Source organism: Scyliorhinus torazame, chromosome 9, assembly GCF_047496885.1.
Source record: "Scyliorhinus torazame isolate Kashiwa2021f chromosome 9, sScyTor2.1, whole genome shotgun sequence".
NCBI lineage: Eukaryota > Metazoa > Chordata > Chondrichthyes > Carcharhiniformes > Scyliorhinidae > Scyliorhinus > Scyliorhinus torazame.
In genome coordinates this window covers 3,066,936-3,092,464 of record NC_092715.1, presented here as the reverse complement: position 1 = coordinate 3,092,464, position 25,529 = coordinate 3,066,936, and the positions used below count along the sequence as shown (strand labels likewise).

The following is a 25,529-nucleotide window of genomic DNA, read 5'->3' as shown; positions in this document are numbered from 1 at the left end:
CAGCGTCTCTGTCCCCAATCGGTCCCGTCATGACCTGCGCAGGCTTCGAGTGAGGCACCAGTGGAAGATTTTGAGGACTACCTTCCCTTGTTTCTGGTCTTTGCCGCTGTTGAACTGAGCTCCGGGGGCGGGGAATCTTTTGCGGGGATGATCTTCTGGACCGGACGTGGTCTACATGTTTTCGCTGGAGACGACCCTGGGCTTGCACTTGGTACGATATAGGGCCCGTTTGGCGAAAGATTACCCCAGGAACCCATTGGGCACCACCAGCAAAATTCCGCACGAATACTGGGTCACCGGGTGCAAACTGCCGAATCGGACGATGCTGAGACAATCCCGGTCCCTGCCGTTCTTGTGTGCGGCGTACTTTTGCGCCAATGTCCGGGAAGACCATACTAAGGCGGGTGTGAAGTCTCCGGCCCATTAGGAGTTCTGCGGGAGCTACCCCAGTCACTGTATGGGGGGTGGTCCTGTACGTAAACAAAAACCGAGCCAGTCTCGTGTCCATTGATCCGGAAGACTGCTTCTTTAGGCCTCTTTTGAATGTTTGCACTGCACGCTCTGCCAACCCATTTGAAGCCGGGTGGTAAGGGGCAGTGCGGATATGGCGGATGCCGTTCATCTTTGTAAACCTAGCGAACTCCTCACTCGTGAATGGAGTGCCATTATCCGTGACCAGCACCTCGGGGAGGCCATGCGTGCAAAATGATAAACGCATTTTTTCAATTGTTGCGCAGGACGTTGTCCCCTGCATCTTATGCACCTCCAGCCATTTGGACTGGGCGTCAATTCGTAGGAGGAACATGGATCCCTGAAAAGGGCCTGCGAAATCTGCATGTAAGCGTGCCCAAGGCCGCCCTGGCCATTCCCAGTGATGTAGGGGCGCGGCCGGCGGAAGCTTCTGATGCTCCTGGCAAATGGAGCAGTTTTGGGCCACCTTCTCAATAAAGGTGTCGAGGCCTGGCCACCAGACATAACTCCGGGCCAACATTTTCATCTTGGTCACGCCCGGATGCCCATTGTGCAAGTCTGATAATATCAGCTCCTGGCCTTTTTCCGGGACAACCACACGCGTCCCCCACAAGAGGATGCCGTCTTCAACACTGAACTCTGACAGCTTGGAGGAAAATGCCCGCAACTCGCCTGGGAGCTGTCTATGCTGCCCACCATACAGGACTATGTGCCGAACCTTTGACAGGACTGGCTCCGTCTGGGTCCACTCACGGATCTGTGATGCCGTGACAGGCAAGGTGTCCATAAAATTTAGGGTTGCGACCACCTCACCGGTCGTGGGGGTCGACATGGGGCCGGTCGATAAAGGCAATCGGCTCAGTGCGTCGGCATTTGCTATCTGCGTACCTGGTTTGTGCTCCAGAGAATACTCATATGCAGCAAGCAACAAAGCCCAGCGCTGGATCCGTGCAGAAGCAATGGGCGGTATCGGCTTATCCTCTCTGAAGAGTCCCAGCAGGGGCTTATGATCAGTCACGATAGTGAAATGGCGGCCGTACACATACTGGTGGAAGCGTTTCACCGCGAAAACCACTGCCAGGCCCTCCTTCTCGATCTGCGCGTACTTCTTCTCCGCTGCAGTCAATGTGCGGGAGGCGAAAGCTATCGGTCGCTCTGCCCCGTTCTCCATCTTGTGGGACAGGACGGCCCCAATACCATACGGGGATGCATCACATGTGACGAGCAAAGGCTTTCCCGGATCATAGTGGGTTAGTAACCCAGACAACGACAATTGTTGCTTTACCCGCCGGAAAGCGGTTTCTTGCGGCTGACCCCAAACCCAGGTGTGATTTTTCTTTAGCAGCAGGTGCAAGGGGGCCAGCGTAGTTGCCAGATTGGGGAGGAACTTCCCGTAATAGTTTACGAGACCGAGAAAAGAACGAAGATGCGAAGTGTCAGTCGGGGTGGGGGCATGTTGAATTGCACGCACCTTCTCTGCGACGGGGTGCAGACCCTCGCGGTCCACCCGATAACCTAGGTAGACTACTTCCTTTGCCTGAAATACGCACTTTGTGTGACGTAAACGGACTCCAGCCTCCGAAAGGCGTTTAAGGACAGCCTCCAGATTTTCCAAATGTTCCTGCTCCGACGTCCCTGTAATCAACACGTCATCTAGGTAGACAGCCACACGTGGTAAACCTCTCAAAATGCCCTCCATAACACGTTGAAAAATTGCACAAGCAGAGGATACTCCAAAGGGCAACCGTGTATATTCATACAGGCCCCGGTGTGTGTTAATTGTTACATATGGTCGGGAGGCAGGGTCCAGCTCCAACTGCAGGTAGGCGTGACTCATATCTAATTTTGTGAATGAGAGTCCGCCTGCAAGTTTCGCGTAGAGATCCTCTATGCGAGGCATTGGGTATCGGTCGAGTCGGGAAACTGTATTCACTGTAAGTTTATAGTCGCCACACAAGCGAACAGTGGCATCTGGCTTCATTACTGGCACAATTGGTGCTGCCCAGTCAGCAAAACGGACAGGCCTGATAATACCCAAACTCTCCAAACGAGTGAGCTCCCCTTCTACCTTCTCGAGCAAAGCGTAAGGCACTGGGCGCGCCCGGAAATAGCGCGGTGTGGCTCCTGTTTCAACTTGGATACGGGCTACGGCCCCTTTTATTTTCCCCAGACCAGGCTGGAATACCTCTGGGTATCGTCCTAGCACCTCAGTCAACCCTCCAGAAACTGTTTGGAGGATGTGCTGCCATTGCAACCGCAAATGGCGCAACCAGTCCCGACCCAACAGGCTGGGCCCATGGCCACGCACTACGATAAGTGGGAAACGCCCCTCCTGGCGTCCATAGACAACAGGGGTCATTGTAGTTCCTGCAATGTCCAGTGGTTCCCCCGTGTAGGTGGCCAACCTGGCCTGTGAGTCAGTTAGTGTAAGGGTCTGTATACCCTGCTTGATGCGGTCGAATGTCTTCTGGGCGATCACTGAGACCGCTGCGCCAGTATCCAACTCCATCTCCAGCGGGTGGCCATTGACCCGTACTGTCACCTTAATGGGGGCCACACGGGGGGCTGCCACACAATGCAGCTGCAGGCAGTCGTCCTCCGTCTCCACGTCCTCAGGAGTGGTCGCCGCAGGTTCATCCACATGGAAGGTACAGCCTCTGGGCTGGTCCCAGTTACGGCCCCTGGGCTGGTCCCAGTTTCGGTCGGAACGACGGCGCCTCTGGCGTCCCCAGGACCGCCGTCCGCGACGGGGTCGGCGCCTACAAGTCTGACACGGACATGGCTCCTCATCCATTGGCTCTGGAGAAGGCTCCCTTCGGGGAGGAATGTCCGATGGCCACTGGCGTCGGTCCGCTCGTTGCCTCGCCCAAGGTACCGCAGGAGTGCGGGGGGACGTTTTTGGGCGGAAAGGGTTTCGCCCCAAGGCATGCACTTCCATTCCCTGTAGCTCCTGTACTCCTCGCTCTGCGCTCTCTCGGGACAAGACAATTTGTATTGCCTGTTGAAAAGTCAATGTTGGCTCCGCTAACAACTTTCTCTGGGTGGCCGCCTTGTTAATACCGCAAACCAAACGGTCGCGTAACATTTCTGACAAGGTCTCACCATAGTCACAGTATTCCGCAATCCCGCGTAGCCTGGATAGAAAATCAGCAAGGGATTCTCCAGGGGTCCTCTCAGCGGTATTAAAGCGGTAACGCTGGACTATCGTGGACGGGGTTGGGTTAAAGTGTTGCCCCACTATATTCACAAGTTCGTCAAACGTTTTGGTGTCCGGCGCAGCTGGGTACGTAAGGCTCCTAATCACCCCAAACGTATGCGGCCCGCAGGCGGTGAGCAATATGACCACCTGGCGCTCGTTTTCAGTGATATTGTTTGCCCGGAAATAGTAACGCATCCGTTGCGTGTACTGGTTCCAGCTTTCCAGCGCAGCATCAAAAACATCCAAACGTCCGTACAGAGGCATGGTATAATGGAAAACAACTTCCAACCTGTATCCAACAAAAATCCAGGGAGGTGGCTTCAGCAGTGTAGACAGCTATTCACTTTAACCCTCGTCGCCAGTTTTGTAAGGGCCCCGAAGAATCCAGCAAGAGTTTTAAGGATACAAAATAATAAAGTTTATTTACTATAACAATATATACATAACAGTAGCAGTAACTTCCCTTGCTACCTTCTCCTTCCTCCTGGTTCCTGGACTGGCCAGCTTATTTATAGTAGGAGTTTCTCCGCCCCCCTCATTGGGGAAGTTCATACTCCCATAGGATTGTGGGATAATCATTAGTCCCCAGCCAATCGTCAGTAGGCAGGTTATAACAGTTGGGAATTCTGAGGTTTCCGCAGCCTGTAGGTTGGGAACTCCGAGGTTTCCCCAGCCAGAGGGTTGGGAATTCCGAGGTTTCCGCAGCCAGAGGGTTGGGAATTCCAAAGTTTCCCCAGCCAGAGAGTTGGGAATTCTGAGGTTTCTGCAGCCGGAGGGTTGGGAACTCCGAGTGTTCCCTAGCCAGAGGGTTGGGAATTCCAAGGTTTCTGCAGCCAGAGGGTTGGGAATTCCGAGGTTTCCCCAGCCAGAGGGTTAGAAATTCCGAGATTTATCCACCCAGAGGGTTGGGAATTCTGAGGTTCCCCACCCAGAGGGTTGGGAATGCTCCATTGTCAATGCCTGGATCCATTGATTTTTGGTCTCCCAGGGAATGTGTTGAGTAATTTGGGAAGTGCAGGTGAGGGAGGAGATGATAGTAATGAATGGAAGGCCAGGCTCGATGGACCGAGTGGCTACTGTTTCTCATGTTAAATGTTCTTGTTCCAGAAGGTCGAGCGTGAGATTAAAATGCTGCAACTGGACAGCTGGAAAATGGGAGATCCCATTCCTCAATCTCCAAACTCCATCATCGACATCATGGAGCAGCTGGAACCATGGCAGAGCGACAGGGGCAACAAACCCATTCTCGTCACCTGCTGGTGAGTGAATAGAACCATCTCACATACACACGCACTCTCTCACACACTCCCACGCACTCCCACGCACTCCCACGCACTCCCACGCACTCCCACGCACTCCCACGCACTCCCACGCACTCCCACGCACTCCCACACTCTCTCACGCACTCTCACGCACTCACACACTCTCTCACGCACTCTCACATCCACACGCACTCTCTCACGCACTCTCACGCACTCTCTCACGCACTCTCACGCACTCTCTCACGCACTCCCACGCACTCCCTCGCACTCTCACGCACTCTCACATACACAAGTACTCTCTCACGCACTCTCACGCACTCTCTCACGCACTCCCACGCACTCCCTCGCACTCTCACGCACTCTCACATACACACGCACTCTCTCACGCACTCTCACGCACTCCCACGCACCCCCACGCACTCTCACGCACTCTCACGCACTCCCACGCACTCCCACGCACTCCCACGCACACACGCACTCTCTCACGCACTCCCACACACTCCATTGCACTCCCTCGCACTCTCACGCACTCCCACACACACACGCACTCTTTCACGCACTCCCACGCACTCTCACGCACTCCCACGCACTCCCACACATGCACGCACTCTCTCACGCACTCTCACGTACTCCCACGCACTCCCACACACATACGCACTCTCTCACGCACTCCCACACACACACGCACTCTCTCACGCACTCCCACGCACACGCACTCTCATGCACTCAGTCACACACTCAAATCCTAAAACTCACACACACTCTCAAACCCTAAAACTCACACACATACACACACACACACACGCACTCTCATGCACTCACACACACACTCACACAAACACACACACACATGCACTCTCACACTCTCACGCACTCTCACACACTTTCACTCACACTCAAACCCTAAAGCTCACAAACCCTAAAGCTCACACTCACACACTCACACTCACACTCTCAAATCCTAAAACACACACTCACACACTCAGATAGGTAGACAGATTTTGGAAAGGCCAGACAAGATTGATACCAGCAACAATCAGCATAACAAAGCAACAGCCATCTGCATACTGATGAGCAATCCCCGGGAACAATCAGCAACACAAAGCCAAACCAGACTCTTCGGCGCCAACAGGAACCAACACAAAAGGAGGTGAACGAGCCTGGCCCTCCATTCATTACTATCATCTCCTCCCTCACCTGCACTTCCCAAATTACTCAACACATTCCCTGGGAGACCAAAAATCAATGGATCCAGAGGTAAAAGCAACAGGGTTGTTGTGATCGGAGACTTTAACTTCCCCAATATTGACTGGGACTCACTTAGTGCCAGGGGCTGGGACGGGGCGGAGTTTGTAAGGAGCATCCAGTGTTGCTAACTTTGCCTTGGTTCAATTGCTTTGTTTTATTACCTTTGCTCTCGAGTCGCCAGGTATCTTCATGATACCGCCACGAGGTTCAAGTCCGAGTAATGATCAATAATCCAATACACCGATTAGTAAGATTCAAATCAAAGCACATTTATTATACACAGTAATCGCTACTCATGCACAAATTCTAAGTCTAAGCTACTTCTACAACTAACAGGCCTATACTTAGCTTCGGACTGGCCCACCAGGTCAGGGGAACAAATGGCCTTTCGTTCGGGTTCTGAGTCTGCGGGATTCGAAGTTGGTACAGATTGGTAGCTAGGAGCGCCTATCTCGTAGCGAGCGTTGAATTAAGACTTACGAGTTCGATCTTCACTGCTCCGGTCACGGTCAATGTTGGTTCGTTGTTGCTGGGTGACCCGGGCAGGACGAAGAGCACAAAGAGGTGGAGAGGAAGAGAAGAGAGCGATTTGAACTTGGGGCTCTATTCTTATAGTCCCCAGGGGCTTCCCGCCTTTCGGGGCGGACCCTGTACCTGGTCCCAAGTGATTGGACTTTGTCCCAATCACTTGGTTCGATTTTCTCCAATACTGGAGCGGTTCCCTGATCGATGGGTGGTCTTGAGGTGCTCGTTCACCTCCTTTTGTGTCGGTTCCTGCTGGCGCCGAAGAGTCTGGTTTGGCTTTGTGTTGCTGATTGTTCCCGGGGATTGCTCATCAGTATGCAGATGGCTGTTGCTTTGTTATGCTGATTGTTGCTGGTATCAATCTTGTCTGGCCTTTCCAGAGGTAAATACACAGCCAACCTGCAGCTGCTGGTGTGTGTCCTGTTGGCTGACTTTCCCATCAGCCTTTGCCGTTCGCCATTTTGAATCGGGAATTGGCCAATTTAAGTGGCTACACCAGGAGGGCTTCTTAAAACAATATGTAGACAGTCCAACTAGGGAAGGGGCGGTACTGGACCTGGTATTGGACAGGTGGCAGAAGTTTCAGTAGGGGAGCATTTCGGGAACAGAGACCACAATTCCGTAAGTTTTAAAGTACTGGTGGACAAGGATAAGAGTGGTCCTAGGATGAATGTGCTAAATTGGGGGAAGGCTAATTATAACAATATTAGGCAGGAACTGAAGAACCTAGATTGGGGGCGGATGTTTGAGGGCAAATCAACATCTGACATGTGGGAGGCTTTCAAGTGTCAGTTGAAAGGAATTCAGGACCGGCATGTTCCTGTGAGGAAGAAGGATAAATACGGTAAATTTCAGGAACCTTAGATAACGAGAGATATTGTTGGTCTCGTCAAAAAGAAAAAGGAGGCATTTGTCAGGGCTAGAAAGCTGGGAACAGACGAAGCCTGCGTGGAATATAAGGAAAGTAGGAAGGAACTTAAGCAAGGAGTCAGGAGGGCTAGAAGGGGTCACGAAAAGTAATTGGCAAATAGGGTTAAGGAAAATCCCAAGGCTTTTTACACGTACATAGAAAGCAAGAAGGTAGCCAGAGAAAGGGTTGGCCCACTGACGGATTGGCAAGGGAATCTTTGTGTGGAGCCAGAGGAAATGGGTGAGGTACTCAATGAATACTTTGCATCAGTATTCACCAAAGAGAAGCAATAGGTGGATGTTGAGCCTGGAGAAGGGTGTGTAGATAGCCTGGGTCTGACTAACTTGATAGAGTTTTTTGAGGAGGTCACAAAAATGATTGATGCAGGTAGGGCAGTGGATGTTGTCTATATGGACTTCAGTAAGGCCCTTGACAACGTCCCCCACGGTACAAAAGGTGAAGTCACACGGGATCAGAGGTGCGCTGGCAAGATGGATACAGAACTGGCTAGGCCATAGAAGGCAGAGAGTAGCAATGGAAGGATGCTTTTATGATTGGAGGGCTGTGACCAGTGGTGTTCTGCAGGGATCAGTGCTGGGACCTTTGCTCTTTGTAGTATATATAAATGATTTGGAGGAAAATGTAACTGGTCTGATTAGTAAGTTTGTGGACGACACAAAGGTTGGTGGAATTGAGGATAGCGATGAGGACTGTCAGAGGATACAACAGGATTTAGATTGTTTGGAGACTTGGGCGGAGAGATGGCAGATGGAGTTTAATCCGGACAAATGTGAGGTAATGCATTTTGGAAGGTCTAATACAGGTAAGGAATATACAGTGAATGGTAGAACCCTGAAGAGTATTGACAGTCAGAGAGATCTAGGTGTACAGGTCCACAGGTCACTGAAAGGGGCAACACAGGTGGAGAAGGTAGTCAAGAAGGCATACAGCATTCTTGCTTTCATTGGCCGGGGCATTGAGTATAAGAATTGGCAAGTCATGTTGCAGCTGTATAGAACCTTAGTTAGGCCACACTTGGAGTATAGTGTTCAATTCTGGTCGCCACACTACCAGAAGGATGTGGAGGCTTTAGAGAGGGTGCAGAAGAACATATCGACAACATCCACTGCCCTACCTGCATCAATCATCTTTGTGACCTCCTCAGAAAACTCTATCAAGTTAGTGAGACACGACCTCCCCTTCACAAAACCGTGCTGCGTCTCACTAAACGTCCATTTGCTTCCAAATGGGAGTAGATCCAGTCTCGAAGAATTCTCTCCAGTAATTTCCCTACCACTGACGTAAGGCTCACCGGCCTGTAGTTCCCTGGATTATCCTTGCTACCCTTCTTAAACAGAGGAACAACATTGGCTATTCTCCAGTCCTCCGGGACATCCCCTGAAGACAGCGAGGATCCAAAGATTTCTGTCAAGGCCTCAGCAATTTCCTCTCTTGCCTCCTTCAATATTCTGGGGTAGATCCCATCAGGCCCTGGGGATTTATCTATCTTAATATTTTTTAAGACGCCCAACACCTCGTCTTTTTGGATCTCAATGTGACCCAGGCTTACACCCCCTTCTCCAGACTCAACATCTACCAATTCCTTCTCTTTGGTGAATACTGATGCAAAGTATTCATTTAGTGCACCTGCACCTGGGCAGGACTGGAACCGATGTCCTAGGGGGGGTGTTTGCTAGAGCTGTTGGAGAGAGTTTAAACTAATGTGGCAGGGGGATGGGAACCGATGCAGGAAGTTGGAAGGTAGTAAAACAGGGACAGAAAAAAAGGCAGTAAGGGGGAAAGTGTAAGGCAGAGAAGCCATAGTCAAAAATCAAAAAGGGCAACAGTACAAGGTACAGTGACTGAGGGGAGCTCAGTGAATAGGACCAGGAATACTAAAAGGAATAAAACGGGAAGTGAAAATATTAATGGTAAGCGATGCGGCAGGTTGTTACATGAAGATATGGGTTCAACGACAAGGAAAATTAGGAGAAAGGTTAAGAGGAAATATAACTTAGGAGAGGTTACTGATCGAGGTGTTAAGATTCAGAACAGAGGTAAAAAAGCCAACATAAGTGTACTTTACCTGAATGCTCGTAGTATTTGGAATAAGGTAAATGAGTTGATGGCGCAAATCATCGTGAATGACGATGATTTAGTGGCCATTACTGAAACATGGTTAAAGGATGGTCACGACTGGGAGTTAAATATCCGAGGGTATCAAACTTTTCGGAAGGACAGAGTGGATGGTAAGGGAGGTGGTGTAGCTCTGTTATTTAAGGATGACATCTGGGCAACAGTAAGGGATGATATCGGTGCTATGGAGGATAAGGTTGAGTCCATTTGGGTGGAAATCAGGAATAGTAAGGCGAAAAAGTCACTGATAGGAGTAATCGATAGACCACCAAATAGTAACATTATGGTGGGGCAGGCAATAAACAAGGAAATTCCCTCTTCAGGAGGGAACTGAAGAAAGGGATTAGGAGAGCTAAGAGAGGGCATGAACAATCTTTGGCAGGTAGGATCAAGGAAAACCCCAAGGCCTTTTACACATCTGTGAGAAATATGAGAATGACTAGAGCGAGGGTAGGTCCGATCAAGGACAGTAGCGGGAGATTGTGTATTGAGTCTGAAGAGATAGGAGAGGTCTTGAACGAGTACTTTTCTTCTGTATTTACAAATGAGAGGGGCGATATTGTTGGAGAGGACAGTGTGAAACAGATTAGTAAGCTCGAGGAAATACTTGTTAGGAAGGAAGATGTGTTGGGCATTTTGAAAAACTTGAGGATAGACAAGTCCCCCGGGCCTGACGGGATATATCCAAGGATTCTATGGGAAGCAAGAGATGAAATTGCAGAGCCGTTGGCAATGATCTTTTCGTCCTCACTGTCAACAGGGGTGGTACCAGGGGATTGGAGAGTGGCGAATGTCGTGCCCCTGTTCAAAAAAGGGACGAGGGATAACCCTGGGAATTACAGGCCAGTTAGTCTTACTTCAGTGGTCGGCAAAGTAATGGAAAGGGTACTGAAGGATAGGATTTCTGAGCATCTAGAAAGACACTGCTTGATTAGGGATAGTCAGCACGGATTTGTGAGGGGTAGGTCTTGCCTTACAAGTCTTATTGAATTCTTTGAGGAGGTGACCAAGCATGTGGATGAAGGTTAGGCAGTGGATGTAGTGTACATGGATTTTAGTAAGGCATTTGATAAGGTTCCCCATGGTATGCTTATGCAGAAAGTAAGGAGGCATGGGATAGTGGGAAATTTGGCCAGTTGGATAACGAATTGGCTAACCGATAGAAGTCAGAGAGTGGTGGTGGATGGCAAATATTCAGCCTGGATCCCAGTTACCAGTGGCGTACCGCAGGGATCAGTTCTGGGTCCTCTGCTGTTTGTGATTTTCATTAATGACTTGGATGAGGGAGTTGAAGGGTGGGTCAGTAAATTTGCAGACGATACGAAGATTGGTGGAGTTGTGGATAGTGAGGAGGGCTGTTGTCGGCTGCAAAGAGACATAGATAGGATGCAGAGCTGGGCTGAGAAGTGGCAGATGGAGTTTAACCCTGAAAAGTGTGAGGTTGTCCATTTTGGAAGGACAAATATGAATGCGGAATACAGGGTTAACGGTAGAGTTCTTGGCAATGTGGAGGAGCAGAGAGATCTTGGGGTCTATGTTCATACATCTTTGAAAGTTGCCACTCAAGTGGATAGAGCTGTGAAGAAGGCCTATGGTGTGCTCGCGTTCATTAACAGAGGGATTGAATTTAAGAGTCGTGAGGTGATGATGCAGCTGTACAAAACTTTGATAAGGCCACATTTGGAGTACTGTGTACAGTTCTGGTCGCCTCATTTTAGGAAGGATGCGGAAGCTTTGGAAAAGGTGCAAAGGAGATTTACCAGGATGTTGCCTGGAATGGAGAGTAGGTCTTACGAGGAAAGGTTGAGGGTGCTAGGCCTTTTCTCATTAGAACGGAGAAGGATGAGGGGCGACTTGATAGAGGTTTATAAGATGATCAGGGGAGTAGATAGAGTAGACAGTCAGAGACTTTTTCCCCGGGTGGAACAAACCATTACAAGGGGACATAAATTTAAGGTAAAAGGTGGAAGATATAAGAGGGATATCAGAGGTAGGTTCTTTACCCAGAGAGTAGTGGGGGCATGGAATGCACTGCCTGTGGAAGTAGTTGAGTCGGAAACATTAGGGACCTTCAAGCAGCTATTGGATAGGTACATGGATTACGGTAAAATGATATAGTGTAGATTTATTTGTTCTTAAGGGCAGCATGGTAGCATTGTGGATATCACAATTGCTTCACAGCTCCAGGGTCCCAGGTTCGATTCCGGCTTGGGTCACTGTCTGTGCGGAGTCTGCACGTCCTCCCCGTGTGTGCGTGGGTTTCCTCCTAGTGCTCCGGTTTCCTCCCACAGTCCAAAGATGTGCGGGTTAGGTGAATTGGCCAATGATAAATTGCCCTTAATGTCCAAAATTGCCCTTGGTGTTGGGTGGAGGTGTTGAGTTTGGGTAGGGTGCTCTTTCCAAGAGCCGGTGCAGACTCAAAGGGCCGAATGGCCTCCTTCGGCACTGTAAATTCAATGATAATCTCTGATTAATCGAGGACAAAGGTTCGGCACAACATCGTGGGCTGAAGGGCCTGTTCTGTGCTGTATTTTCTATGTTCTATGTTCTATGTTCTATGAAATAACAGATGCATGTAGAAATGGTACAGCAGTTATCATGGGAGATTTTAATCTACATGTTGATTGGTTTAACCAGGTCGGTCAAGGCATCCTTGAGGAGGAGTTTATAGAATGTATCCGCGATAGTTTCCTCGAACAGTATGTAATGGAACCTACGTGGGAACAAGCGGTCCTAGATCTGGTCCTGTGTAATGAGACAGGATTGATTCAGGATCTCATAGTTAGGGATCCTCTCGGAAGGAACGATCACAATATGGTGGAATTTAAAATACAGATGGAGGGTGAGAAGGTAAAATCAAGCACTAGTGTTTTGTGCTTAAACAAAGGAGATTACAATGGGATGAGAGAAGAACTATCTAAGGTAGACTGGGAGCAAAGACTTTATGGTGAAACAGTTGAGGAACAGTGGAGAACCTTCCAAGTGATTTTTCACAGTGCTCAGCAAAGGTTTATACCAACAAAAAGGAAGGACGGTAAAAAGAGGGAAAATCGACCGTGGATATCTAAGGAAATAAGGGAGAGTATCAAATTGAAGGAAAAAACATACAAAGTAGCAAAGATCAGTGGGAGACTAGAGGACTGGGAAATCTTTAGGGGACAACAGAAAGCTACTAAAAAAGCTATAAAGAAGAGTAAGATAGATTATGAGAGTAAACTTGCTCAGAATATAAAAACAGATAGTAAAAGTTTCTACAAATACATAAAACAAAAAAGAGTGGCTAAGGCAAATATTGGTCCTTTAGAGGATGAGGAGGGAGATTTAATAATGGGAGATGAGGAAATGGCTGAGGAACTGAACAGGTTTTTTGGGTCGGTCTTCACAGTGGAAGACACAAATAACATGCCAGTGACTGATGGAAATGAGGCTATGACAGGTGAGGACCTTGAGAGGATTGTTGTCACCAAGGAGTTAGTGATGGGCAAGCTAATGGGGCTAAAGGTAGACAAGTCTCCTGGACCTGATGGAATGCATCCCAGAGTGCTAAAAGAGATGGCTAGGGAAATTGCAAATGCACTAGTGATAATTTACCAAAATTCACTAGACTCTGGGGTGGTCCCGGCGGATTGGAAATTAGCAAACGTGACACCACTGTTCAAAAAAAGGAGGTAGGCAGAAAGCGGGTAATTACAGGCCAGTGAGCTTAACTTCGGTAGTAGGGAAGATGCTGGAATCTATCATCAAGGAAGTAATAGCGAGGCATCTGGATGGAAACTGTCCCATTGGGCAGACGCAGCATGAGTTCATAAAGGGCAGGTCGTGCCTCACTAATTTAGTGGAATTTTGTGAGGACATTACCAGTGCGGTAGATAACGGGGAGCCAATGGATGTGGTATATCTGGATTTCCAGAAAGCCTTTGACAAGGTGCCACACAAAAGGTTGTTGCATAAGATAAAGATGCATGGCATTAAGGGGAAAGTAGTAGCATGGATAGAGGATTGGTTAATTAATAGAAAGCAAAGAGTGGGGATTAATGGGTGTTTCTCTGGTTGGCAATCAGTAGCTAGTGGTGTCCCTCCGGGATCAGTGTTGGGCCCACAACTGTTCACAATTTACATAGATGATTTGGAGTTGGGGACCAAGGACAATGTGTCCAGGTTTGCAGATGACACTAAGATTAGTGGTAAAGCAAAAAGTGCAGAGGATACTGGAAGTCTGCAGAGGGATTTGGATAGGCTAAGTGAATGGGCTAGGGTCTGGCAGATGGAATACAATGTTGACAAATGTGAGGTTATCCATTTTGGTAGGAATAACAGCAAAAGGGATTATTATTTAAATGATAAAATATTAAAACATGCTGCTGTGCAGAGAGACCTGGGTGTGCTAGTGCATGAGTCGCAAAATGTTGGTTTTCAGGTGCAACAGGTGATTAAGAAGGCAAATGGAATTTTGTCCTTCATTGCTAGAGGGATGGAGTTTAAGACTAGGGAGGTTCTGCTGCAATTGTATAAGGTGTTAGTGAGGCCACACCTGGAGTATTGTGTTCAGTTTTGGTCTCCTTACTTGAGAAAGGACGTACTGGCACTGGAGGGTGTGCAGAGGAGATTCACGAGGTTAATCCCAGAGCTGAAGGGGTTGGATTACGAGGAGAGGTTGAGTAGACTGGGACTGTACTCATTGGAATTTAGAAGGATGAGGGGGTTTCTTATAGAAACATATAAGATTATGAAGGGAATAGATAGGATAGATGCGGGCAGGTTGTTTCCACTGGCGGGTGAAAGCAGAACTAGGGAGCATAGCCTCAAAATAAGGGGAAGTAGATTTAGGACTGAGTTTAGGAGGAACTTCTTCACCCAAAGGGTTGTGAATCTATGGAATTCCTTGCCCAGTGAAGCAGTAGAGGCTCCTTCATTAAATGTTTGTAAGATAAAGATAGATAGTTTTTTGAAGAATAAAGGGATTAAGGGTTATGGTGTTTGGGCCGGAAAGTGGAGCTGAGTCCACAAAAGATCAGCCATGATCTCATTGAATGGTGGAGCAGGCTCGAGGGGCCAGATGGCCTACTCCTGCTCCTAGTTCTTATGTTCTTATGTTCTAGTACCGCGCCCATTTCCTCTGGCTCCACACATAGATTCCCTTGCCTATCCTTCAGTGGGCCAACCCTTTCCCTGGCTACCCTCTTGCTTTTTATGTACGTGTAAAAAGACTTGGGATTTTCCTTAACCCAATTTGCCAATGACTTTTCGTGACCCCTTCTAGCCCTCCTGACTCCTTGCTTAAGTTCCTTCCTACTTTCCTTATATTCCACACAGGCTTCGTCTGTTCCCAGCCTTTTAGCCCTGACAAATGCCTCCTTTTTCTTTTTGACGAGGCCTACAATATCTCTCGTTATCCAAGGTTCCTGAAAATTGCCGTATTTATCCTTCTTCCTCACAGGAACATGCCGGTCCTGAATTCCTTTCAACTGACACTTGAAAGCCTCCCACATGTCAGATGTTGATTTACCCTCAAACATCCACCCCCAATCTAGGTTCTTCACTTTCCGCCTAATATTGTTGTAATTAGCCTTCCCCCAATTTAGCACATTCATCCTAGGACCACTCTTATCCTTGTCCACCAGCACTTTAAGACTTCCTGAATTGTGGTCACTGTTCCCGAAATGCTCCCCTACTGAAACGTCTACCACCTGGCGGGGCTCATTCCCCAATACCAGGTCCAGTACCGCTCCTTCCCTAGTTGGACTGTCGACATATTGTTTTAAGAAGCCCTCCTGGATGCTCCTTACAAACTCTGCCCCGTCTAAGCCCCTGGCACTAAGTGAGTCCCAGTCAATATTGGGGAAGTTGAAGTCTCCCATCACCACAACCCTGTTGTTTTTACTCTTTTCCAAAATCTGTCTACCTATCTGATCCTCTATCTCCTTCTGGCTATTGGGAGGCCTGTAGTAAACCCCCAACATTGTGACTGCACCCTTCTTATTCCTGATCTCTATCCATATAGCCTCACTGCCCTCTGTGGTGTCCTCCCGCAGTACAGCTGTGATATTCTCCCGAACCAGTAGCGCAACTCCGCCTCCCCTTTTACATCCCCCTCTATCCCGCCTGAAACATCTAAATCCTGGAATGTTTAGCTGCCAATCCTGCCCTTCCCTCAACCAGGTCTCTGTAATGGCAACAACATCATAGTTCCAAGTACTAATCCAAGCTCTAAGTTCATCTGCCTTACCCGTAATGCTCCTTGCATTAAAACATATGCACTTCAGGCCACCAGACCCGCTGTGTTCAGCAACTTCTCCCTGTCTGCTCTGCCTCAGAGCCACACTGTCCCTATTCCCTAGTTCTCCCTCAATGCTCTCACCTTCTGACCTATTGCACCCGTGCTCACCCCCCTGCCATACTAGTTTAAACCCTCCCTTGTGACACTAGCAAAACCTCGCGGCCAGGATATTTATGCCTCTCCGGTTTAGATGCAACCCGTCCTTCTTATACAGGTCACACCTGCCCCGGAAGAGCTCCCAGTGGTCCAGATAACGGAAACCTTCCCTCCTACACCAGCTGTTTAGCCATGTGTTTAGCTGCTCTATTTTCCTATTTCTAGCCTCACTGGCACGTGGCACAGGGAGTAATCCCGAGATTATAACCCTCGAGGTCCTGTCTTTTAACTTTCTGCCTAGCTCCATGAACTCCTGCTGCAGGACCTCATGACCCTTCCTGCCTATGTCGTTAGTACCAATATGTACAACGACCTCTGCCTGTTTGCCCTCCCCCTTCAGGATGCCCTCTACCCTTTCGGAGACACCCTGGACCCTGGCAGAAGCGCCTCTCTGTGCCTCTGACTATAGAGTCCCCTTTGACGCTATGACCCTCCCTGCTGAACATCAGAGCCAGCCGTGGTGCCACTGCTCTGGCTGCTGCTGTTTTCCCCTGATAGGCTATCCCCCCCGACAGTATCCAAAGGGGTATATCTGTTCGAGAGGGGGACAACCACAAGGGATTCCTGCACTGACTGCCTGCCCTTTCTGGTGGTCACACATTTCTCTGCCTGCACCTTGGGTATGACCACATTTATATAACTGCGATCTATGACGCTTTCCGCCACCTGCATGCTCCTAAGTGCATCCAATTGCTGCTCCAACCGAACCATGCGGTCTGTGAGGAGCTCCAGTTGGGTGCACTTTCTGCAGATGAAGCCATCCGGGACGCTGGAAGCCTCCCGGACCTGCCACATCTCACAGTCAGAGCATGATTGGGTAGGGAGAGTTGGGTTGTGATGGAGGGGGAGAGCGGCTAATGATGAGGTGTGGAGGTGTGAGGGGTGAATGTATGGAGGGGTAATAGGGGAGTTGGGGGTGGGGGAAGGGGTAATGGATGAGGCGAGGGGCTGGTTATGGTGCAGGTCGCGAGGGTTTAATTGGGGAGAGGGTAATGGGGGAGGTGGAGACTGGTTACTTAAAGGGAGGGTAATGGTGGAACTGGGAGTTTTATTGGAGAGGAGTAAAGGGGGAGATTGGGGAGGAGTAAAGGGGGAGATTGGGGAGGAGTAAAGGGGGAGATTGGGGAGGAGTAAAGGGGGAGATTGGGGATGAGTAGAGAGGGAGATTGGGAGGAGTAAAGGGGGAGATTGGGGAGGAGTAAAGGGGGAGATAGGGGAGGAGTAAAGGGGGAGATTGGGGAGGAGTAAAGGGGGAGATTGGGGAGGAGTAAAGGGGGAGATTGGGGAGGAGTAAAGGGGGAGATAGGGGAGGAGTAAAGGGGGAGATTGGGGAGGAGTAAAGGGGGAGATTGGGGATGAGTAGAGGGGGAGATTGGGAGGAGTAAAGGGGGAGATTGGGGAGGAGTAACGGGGGAGATTGTGGAGGAGTAAAGGGGGAGATAGGGGAGGAGTAAAGGGGAGATTGGGGAGGAGTAAAGGGGGAGATTGGGAAGGAGTAAAGGGGGAGATTGGGGAGGAGTAAAGGGGGAGATTGGGGATGAGTAGAGGGGGAGATTGGGAGGAGTAAAGGGGGAGATTGGGGAGGAGTAAAGGGGGAGATAGGGGAGGAGTAAAGGGGGAGATTGGGGAGGAGTAAAGGGGGAGATTGGGGATGAGTAGAGGGGGAGATTGGGAGGAGTAAAGGGGGAGATTGGGGAGGAGTAACGGGGGAGATTGTGGAGGAGTAAAGGGGGAGATAGGGGAGGAGTAAAGGGGAGATTGGGAAGGAGTAAAGGGGGAGATTGGGAAGGAGTAAAGGGGGAGATTGGGGAGGAGTAAAGGGGAGATTGTGAGGAGTAAAGGGGGAGATTGGGAGGAGTAAAGGGGGAGATTGGGGAGGAGTAACGGGGGAGATTGTGGAGGAGTAAAGGGGGAGATAGGGGAGGAGTAAAGGGGAGATTGGGGAGGAGTAAAGGGGGAGATTGGGAAGGAGTAAAGGGGGAGATTGGGGAGGAGTAAAGGGGGAGATTGGGGATGAGTAGAGGGGGAGATTGGGAGGAGTAAAGGGGGAGATTGGGGAGGAGTAAAGGGGGAGATAGGGGAGGAGTAAAGGGGGAGATTGGGGAGGAGTAAAGGGGGAGATTGGGGATGAGTAGAGGGGGAGATTGGGAGGAGTAAAGGGGGAGATTGGGGAGGAGTAACGGGGGAGATTGTGGAGGAGTAAAGGGGGAGATAGGGGAGGAGTAAAGGGGAGATTGGGGAGGAGTAAAGGGGGAGATTGGGAAGGAGTAAAGGGGGAGATTGGGGAGGAGTAAAGGGGAGATTGTGAGGAGTAAAGGGGGAGATTGGGGAGGAGTAAAGGGGGAGATTGGGAGGAGTAAAGGGGGAGATAGGGGAGGAGTAAATGGGGAGATTGGGGAGGAGTAAAGGGGGAGATTGGGGAGGAGTAGAGGGGGAGATTGGGAGGAGTAAAGGGGGAGATTGGGGAGGAGTAAAGGGGGAGATAGGGGAGGAGTAAAGGGGGAGATTGGGGAGGAGTAAAGGGGGAGATTGGGGATGAGTAGAGGGGGAGATTGGGAGGAGTAAAGGGGGAGATTGGGGAGGAGTAACGGGGGAGATTGTGGAGGAGTAAAGGGGGAGATAGGGGAGGAGTAAAGGGGAGATTGGGGAGGAGTAAAGGGGGAGATTGGGAAGGAGTAAAGGGGGAGATTGGGGAGGAGTAAAGGGGAGATTGTGAGGAGTAAAGGGGGAGATTGGGGAGGAGTAAAGGGGGAGATTGGGAGGAGTAAAGGGGGAGATAGGGGAGGAGTAAATGGGGAGATTGGGGAGGAGTAAAGGGGGAGATTGGGGAGGAGTAGAGGGGGAGATTGGGAGGATTAAAGGGGGAGATTGGGGAGGAGTAAAGGGGGAGATTGGGGAGGAGTAAAGGGGGAGATTGGGGAGGAGTAAAGGGGGAGATTGGGGAGGAGTAAAGGGGGAGATTGGGGAGGGGTAAAGGAGGAGATAGGGGAGGAGTAAAGGTGGAGATTGGGGGGGAGTAAAGGGGGAGATTGGGGAGGAGTAAAGGGGGAGATTGGGGAGGAGTAAAGGGGGAGATTGGGGAGGAGTAAAGGGGGAGATTGGGGGGGAGTAAAGGGGAGAGTGGGAGGAGTAAAGGGGGAGATTGGGGAGGAATAAATGGGTGATTGGGGAGGAGTAAAGGGGAGATTGGGCAGGAGTAAAGGGGGAGACTGGGGAGGAGTAGAGGGGGAGATTGGGAGGAGTAAAGGGGAGATTGGGAGGAGTAAAGGGGGAGACTGGGGAGGAGTAGAGGGGGAGATTGGGGAGGAGTAGAGGGGGAGATTGGGGAGGAGTAAAGGGGGAGATTGGGGGGAGTAAAGGGGAGAGTGGGAGGTGTAAAGGGGGAGATTGGGGAGGAATAAATGGGTGATTGGGGAGGAGTAAAGGGGAGATTGGGCAGGAGTAAAGGGGAGATTGGGGTGGAGTAAAGGGGGAGATTGGGAGGAGTGAAGGGGGAGATTGGGAGGAATAAAGGGGGAGATTGGGGAGGAGTAACGGGGAGATTGGGGAGGAGTAAAGGGGAGATTGGGGAGGAGTAAAGGGGGAGATTGGGGAGGAGTAAAGCGGGAGATTGGGGAGGAGTAAAGGGGGAGATTGGGGAGGAGTAAAGGGGGAGATTGGGGAGGAGTAAAGGGGGAGATTGGGGAGGAGTAAAGGGGGAGATTGGGGAGGAGTAAAGGGGGAGATTGGGGAGGAGTAAAGGGGGAGATTGGGGAGGAGTAAAGGGGGAGATTGGGGAGGAGTAAAGGGGGAGATGGGGGGGGAGTAAAGGGGAGATTGGGGAGGAGTAAAGGGGATTGGATTGGATTGGATTGGATTTGTTTATTGTCACGTGTACCGAGGTGCAGAGAAAAGTATTTTTCTGCGAGCAGCTCAACAGATCATTCAGTACATGGGAAGAAAAGGGAATAAAAGAAAATACATGATAGGGCTACACAACATATACAGCATAACTACATAAGCACTGGCATCAGATGAAGCATACAGGGTGTAGTGTTAATGAGGTCAGTCCATAAAGAGAGTCATTTAGGAGTCTGGTGACAGTGGGGAAGAAGCTGTTTTTGAGTCTGTTCGTGCGTGTTCTCAGACTTCTGTACCTCCTGCCCGATGGAAGAAGTTGGAAGAGTGAGTAAGCCGGGTGGGAGGGATCTTTGATTATGCTGCCCGCTTTCCCCAGGCAGCGGGAGGTGTAGAGAGAGTCAATGGATGGGAGGCAGGTTTGTGTGATGGACTGGGCGGTGTTCACGACTCTCTGAAGTTTCTTGCGGTCCTGGGCCGAGCAGTTGGGAGATTGTGGAGGAGTAAAGGGGGAGATTGGGGAGGAGTAAAGGGGGAGATTGGGAGGAGTAAAGGGGGAGAATGGGAGGAATAAAGGGGGAGAATGGGAGGAGTAAAGGAGAGATTGGGAGGAGTAAAGGGGGAGATTGGGAGGAGTAAAGGGGGAGAATGGGAGGAGTAAAGGAGAGATTGGGAGGAGTTGCGGATTGGGATTGGTTTGAGACGGCATTGAAGTATGCGAGAACGGGGATTCAGCAGGCTGTCTGATTGGTGTCTTCTCTGTAGGGATGGAGCCAATCGCTGTGGAGTGTTCTGTGCGTCCAGCTTCACCTGCCAACAGATGCAGCAGGAGGGTTTGGTGGACGTGTTCCAGGCAGTAAAAACCATCCGGAGCAGCCGGCCCCAAGTCATCAGCACCACGGTAAGTGGACCACTGTCGGGGCAGCACAGTGGTTAGCACTGCTGCCTCACAGCGTTAGGGACCCTGGTCGGCACAGTGGCACAATGATTAGCACTGCTACCTCACAGCTCCAGGGTCCCAGTTTTGATTCCCCGCTGGGTCACTGTCTGTGTGGAGTCTGGACGTTCTCCCCGTGTGTGCGTGGGTTTCCTCCGGGTGCTCCGGTTTCCTCCCACAGTCCAAAGATGTGCAGGTTAGGTGGATTGGCCATGATAAATTGCCCTTAGTGTCCAAAAGGTGAGGTGGGGTTACGGGGTTAGAGGTATGGGGCGGGGATATGATTTTCACTGCTCGGCAACTTCAAGAGAAATGTCAGGAGCAGCATCAACTACTCTACACATCCTTCATCGATCTGACCAAGGCTTTTGACTCAGTCAGTCGGGATGTGCTGTGGAAGATCCTGTCAAAGGCCGGCTGTCCAGAGAAATGCATCAACATCCTCAGACTCCTCCCCGACAAGATGCTGGACACAGTCCTCACCGCTGAAACCTTCCAAATCAAGACTGGAGTCAAACAGGGATGTGTCAACGTCCCCACCCTTTCCTCCATCATCATCAGCATCCTTCACCTTGTCAAGAGCAAGCTTCCCAGTGGAGTGGACATCGTCTACAGGATGGACAGAAAACCTGTCAACCTCAACCGGTTGAAATGCAAGAAGAAAACGACACTGACATCTCTGGTGGAACTCAGCATGTGGATGACATCGGCATCTCCACTCGCTCTGAAGAGAATCTCCCAGCCATGCTGGACTCCTTCGCTGAAGCTTGCTGAAGAATTGGTCTCAGCCTCAACATCAGGAAGACTCGAGTCCTTTACCAACCCGCCCCTGAGCAAGATCCAGTCTCTCCCAAATCAAGATCAACAAAGAAACCCTCCCAAATGTGGAACATTCCCCAAACCCGGAGAGCCGCCTGTCCTCTGAGGCTGACATCGATGAGGAGATCCAACATCGTATCCAATCCGTGAGCGCCTCCTTTGGATGCTGAAGGACGAGAGCCTTTGACGACCGCGATATCCGTGTTGACACCGAGATCCTCGTGAACAAGGTGGCCGTCCTCCCAAAGGCTCAGAAACCTGGACAGGCTCAACATCAAGGCCCTGGAGAGGTGCCATCAACGCTGTCAGAGATGGATTCTCCACATCAGCTGGGAGGACAGGCGTACTAACATCAGTGTCCCGAAGGAGCCGCAGCAGCATCGAGGCCGTGATCATCCAAATCCAACTCCTCTGGGACGGCCACGTGCTGAGGATGTCAGTCCCGACTGCCGAAGCAAATCTTCTTCGCCCAGCTTAAGGAAGACTTCCGGGCAAGAGGAGGACAAAGGAAGCGTTTCCAGGACACCCTGAAGGTTTACCTCAAGAAATGCAACATGAATGTCAATGCCTGGGGTCGGACTGTTGCTCAGAAGAGACCGAATGGAAGGAACTTCCTGACTGAAGGGACACAATTCTTCCAGGACACCCGGCAGCAAGAGGAGGCCTGGAAAAGGAGCCGGAGAAAGGAATACCAGCGATCCCGAGTCCAAGGGCCGATCCCATCTCCTGGAAACACCTGTCAAGGGTGTGGTCGAAGATGCGACTCCAGGAAACACCATGCAGGAACCCACACGTCCCTTAACCAGTAACATGGAGTTTCTGAGATGGATAATCATACTCGTTAGCGAGAGATCGCAGAAGACGAGGAAGAAGCTGTTGGGTCTGTGTTAAAGTGTTTGATAAAGTACAAATGCCGGGGACACTAAGGGAGTAAAGAGGGAGGGGTGATATGTATCAGGGTAACACCATTGGCTACTTTAACGTCAATGTTGCGCAATTACATAATCGGAGTGTTTTACGGGTTTTTGGGTTCTGTTTGAGCAGCAACCTGTAAATAAACCCCTTGCACAGTTTTACAAACTGACGAGTGACACCTCGGACTCTTTCTCTTTGCGACTACACAAAGAATACAACAATTCCACAATGTATTTCTCCAGCATCGGGTGTGTTCTGCCTGAGAGTGTGGTGGAAGCAGGGCCAGTCAAGGTTTTAAAGAAGGGTTCACAGGGAGCTGGCAGGAGGTGAACTGCTCCTTCAGGGGGCCAGTACAGAAACAATGGGTTGAATGGTCTCCTTCTGTGCTGTAACTATTCTATAAAACTTCCACAAACTTCTGCTGCAAACTCACCCTCCAGACCATCTTTGCTAATTTGGTTGGACGAGTCTATATGAACAACAAAATTCCCCACAATTATTACAAACTCCAAAAAATTCTTGTTTAATGCTCTGTTCAACAGTATAACTTGTGTTTTGGAGACAACTGCTCCCAGCTGTGTTTTCTGACCTTTGTTATTCCTCATCTCGCCCCATATTGATTACATGGATACAAAATAGAAGCAGGAGGAGGCCATTCGGCCCTTCGAGCCTGCTCCGCCATTCATTGTGATCATGGCCGATCATCAAGTTCAATACCCTGATCCCGCCTTCCCCCCATATCCCTCGATCCCTTTAGCCCCAAGAGCTGGATCGAATTCCTTCTTGAAATTACGCAGCGTTTTGGCCTCAATTACTTTCTGTGGGAGTGAATTCCACAGATTCCCCGCTCTCCGGGTAAAGAAATCTCTCCTCCCCTCAGTCCTAAAAGGTTTATCCCTTATCCTCAAACTTTGACCCCTAGTCCTGGACTCCCCCACCATCGGGAACATTCTTTCTGAATCTACCCTGTCCAATCCCATTAGAATTGTGTAAGTTTCTATGAGATCCCCTCTCACTCTCCTAAACTCCAATGAATATAAATCTTTTTTTATTAAAATCTTTTTATTGGCATTTCTCAGATTTATAAACAGTTACACATCACATTTTTCTCGCCCGCGCTAATTTCCTTTGTTAGACGGAGGTTTAGTTTGTCCTTCGTTTAACTGACCCTACTGCCCTCTGGATCGGTCTGTGGTTCCTCCCCCTTCCCCGTTGCCCCGCTCCCTGACCCCCCACCCCGGACCCGGGTTGCGCAGTCTTTTGGTAACTCACCTAACTTGGTGTTTTAATAATAAAAAATAAAAATAAAAATTCTTATTCGGTTCCTCCTCATTGTTGGCCTCGAACAGGTTTTGGAACAGGCTGACAAACTGCCCCCAAGTATCCAGGAAGCTTTCCTCTGACCCTCGGCTGGCGTAGTTAATCTTCTCCAGGTGGAGAGATTCCGAGAGGTCAGCGAGCCAGTCTGCAGCTGTGGGTGGTGCTGCTGATCGCCAGCCGAGCAGGATTCTCCGGCGTGCGATTAGGGAAGCGAAAGCAAGGGCGTTGGGCCCCTTCCCCATGTGTAACTCTGGCTGCTCCGATATCCTGAAGTTTGCCACTCTTGGGCATGGCTTCACCCTCACCCCCACAACCTTGGACATTGCCTCGGAGAAGGCTGTCCAGAACCCAGCAAGCTTGGGGCAAGCCCAAAACATGTGGGTGTGGTTGGCCGGGCCCCTCTGGCACCGCTCACATTTGTCCTCCACCTCCGGGAAGAACCTGCTCATTCGGGTTCTGGTCAGGTGCGCTCTGTGCACCACTTTGAGCTGCATTAGGCTTAGCCTTGCGCAGGAGGAGGTGGAGTTCGCCCTGCTCAGTGCTTCACTCCAGAGTCCCCACTTCTGTCCCCAGTTCGTCCTCCCATTTTGCTCCCACTGGTCTTGTCCAGTGGAGTCCGGGCTCTGTCCAGTAGCTGTCCGTATATTTTCACACACAGCCCCCCCTTCGCGCTGCTTGTGCCTATCGGGTCCTCTAGTAGTGTGCTTTCTGGGGCCCGGGGTACCCTACTGTCTCTTTGCAGAGGAAGTGTTTTATTTGGAGGTGTCTCATTTCCTGTCCTTTTGCTCGCCTCCACTTCCTCGTCAGTTCGGCCAGTGTCGCCAGTCTGTGCCCTACGTAGAAGTCCCCGACCGTCAGTGTGCCCCCGTCCCGTCTCCATCTTTTGAAGGTGGTATCTAGCATGGCTGGGGGGAATCTGTGATTGCCGCAGATGGGGGCCATGGGGGCCATTTTGGTTATCCCGAAGTGCTGTCTCAACTGGGTCCACGTTCTCAGCGTGGCCGCTACCACTGGGCTCGTTGTGTACCTTGTTGAGGAGGATGGGAGTGCTGCTGTGGCCAGGGCCCGGAGGGTCGTTCCTTTACAGGATGCCTCCTCCTGTACCCAATCTGTGTCGGGTTCTTGTCCCCATCCCCTCACTTTTTCTGCCGTTGCTGCCCAGTGGTGGTATTGTCGGTTCGGTAGAGCCAGGCCCCTCTGACTTTCCCTCTTTGCAGTGTCGGTTTGGGAATTCTCGGGTTCTTACCCCCCGCCCCGCACACAAACACCATGATTAGACTGTCTACGTTTTGGAAAAAGGCCTTGGGGATGAAGATCGGGATGGATCTAAACAGGAAGAGGAACCTTGGCAGTGTGTTCATCTTGATTGTCTGCACTCTCCCCGCCAGGGAGAGTGGGAGTGAGCCCCACCGTTGAAGGTCTTTTCTTGCTTCCTCCACCAGGCTGGTCAGGTTCCACTTGTGGATCTGTGTCCAGTCTCTGGTTATCTGGATCCCCAGGTAGCGGAATCTGTTCTG

The 25,529-nt window shown here is 50.4% G+C and overlaps 1 protein-coding gene across 1 annotated transcript in view; it reads left to right on the top strand.

Annotated features, from left to right (window-relative positions):
* LOC140429048 (receptor-type tyrosine-protein phosphatase kappa-like) overlaps positions 1-25,529 on the top strand; it is a 330,643-nt gene that overhangs the window by 251,429 nt on the left and 53,685 nt on the right. The window contains exons 14-15 of the mRNA XM_072515580.1: positions 4,778-4,929; positions 20,787-20,922. Of these exons, the coding sequence (XP_072371681.1) occupies positions 4,778-4,929; positions 20,787-20,922 (288 nt within the window). The remainder of the gene's footprint in view (positions 1-4,777; positions 4,930-20,786; positions 20,923-25,529) is intronic.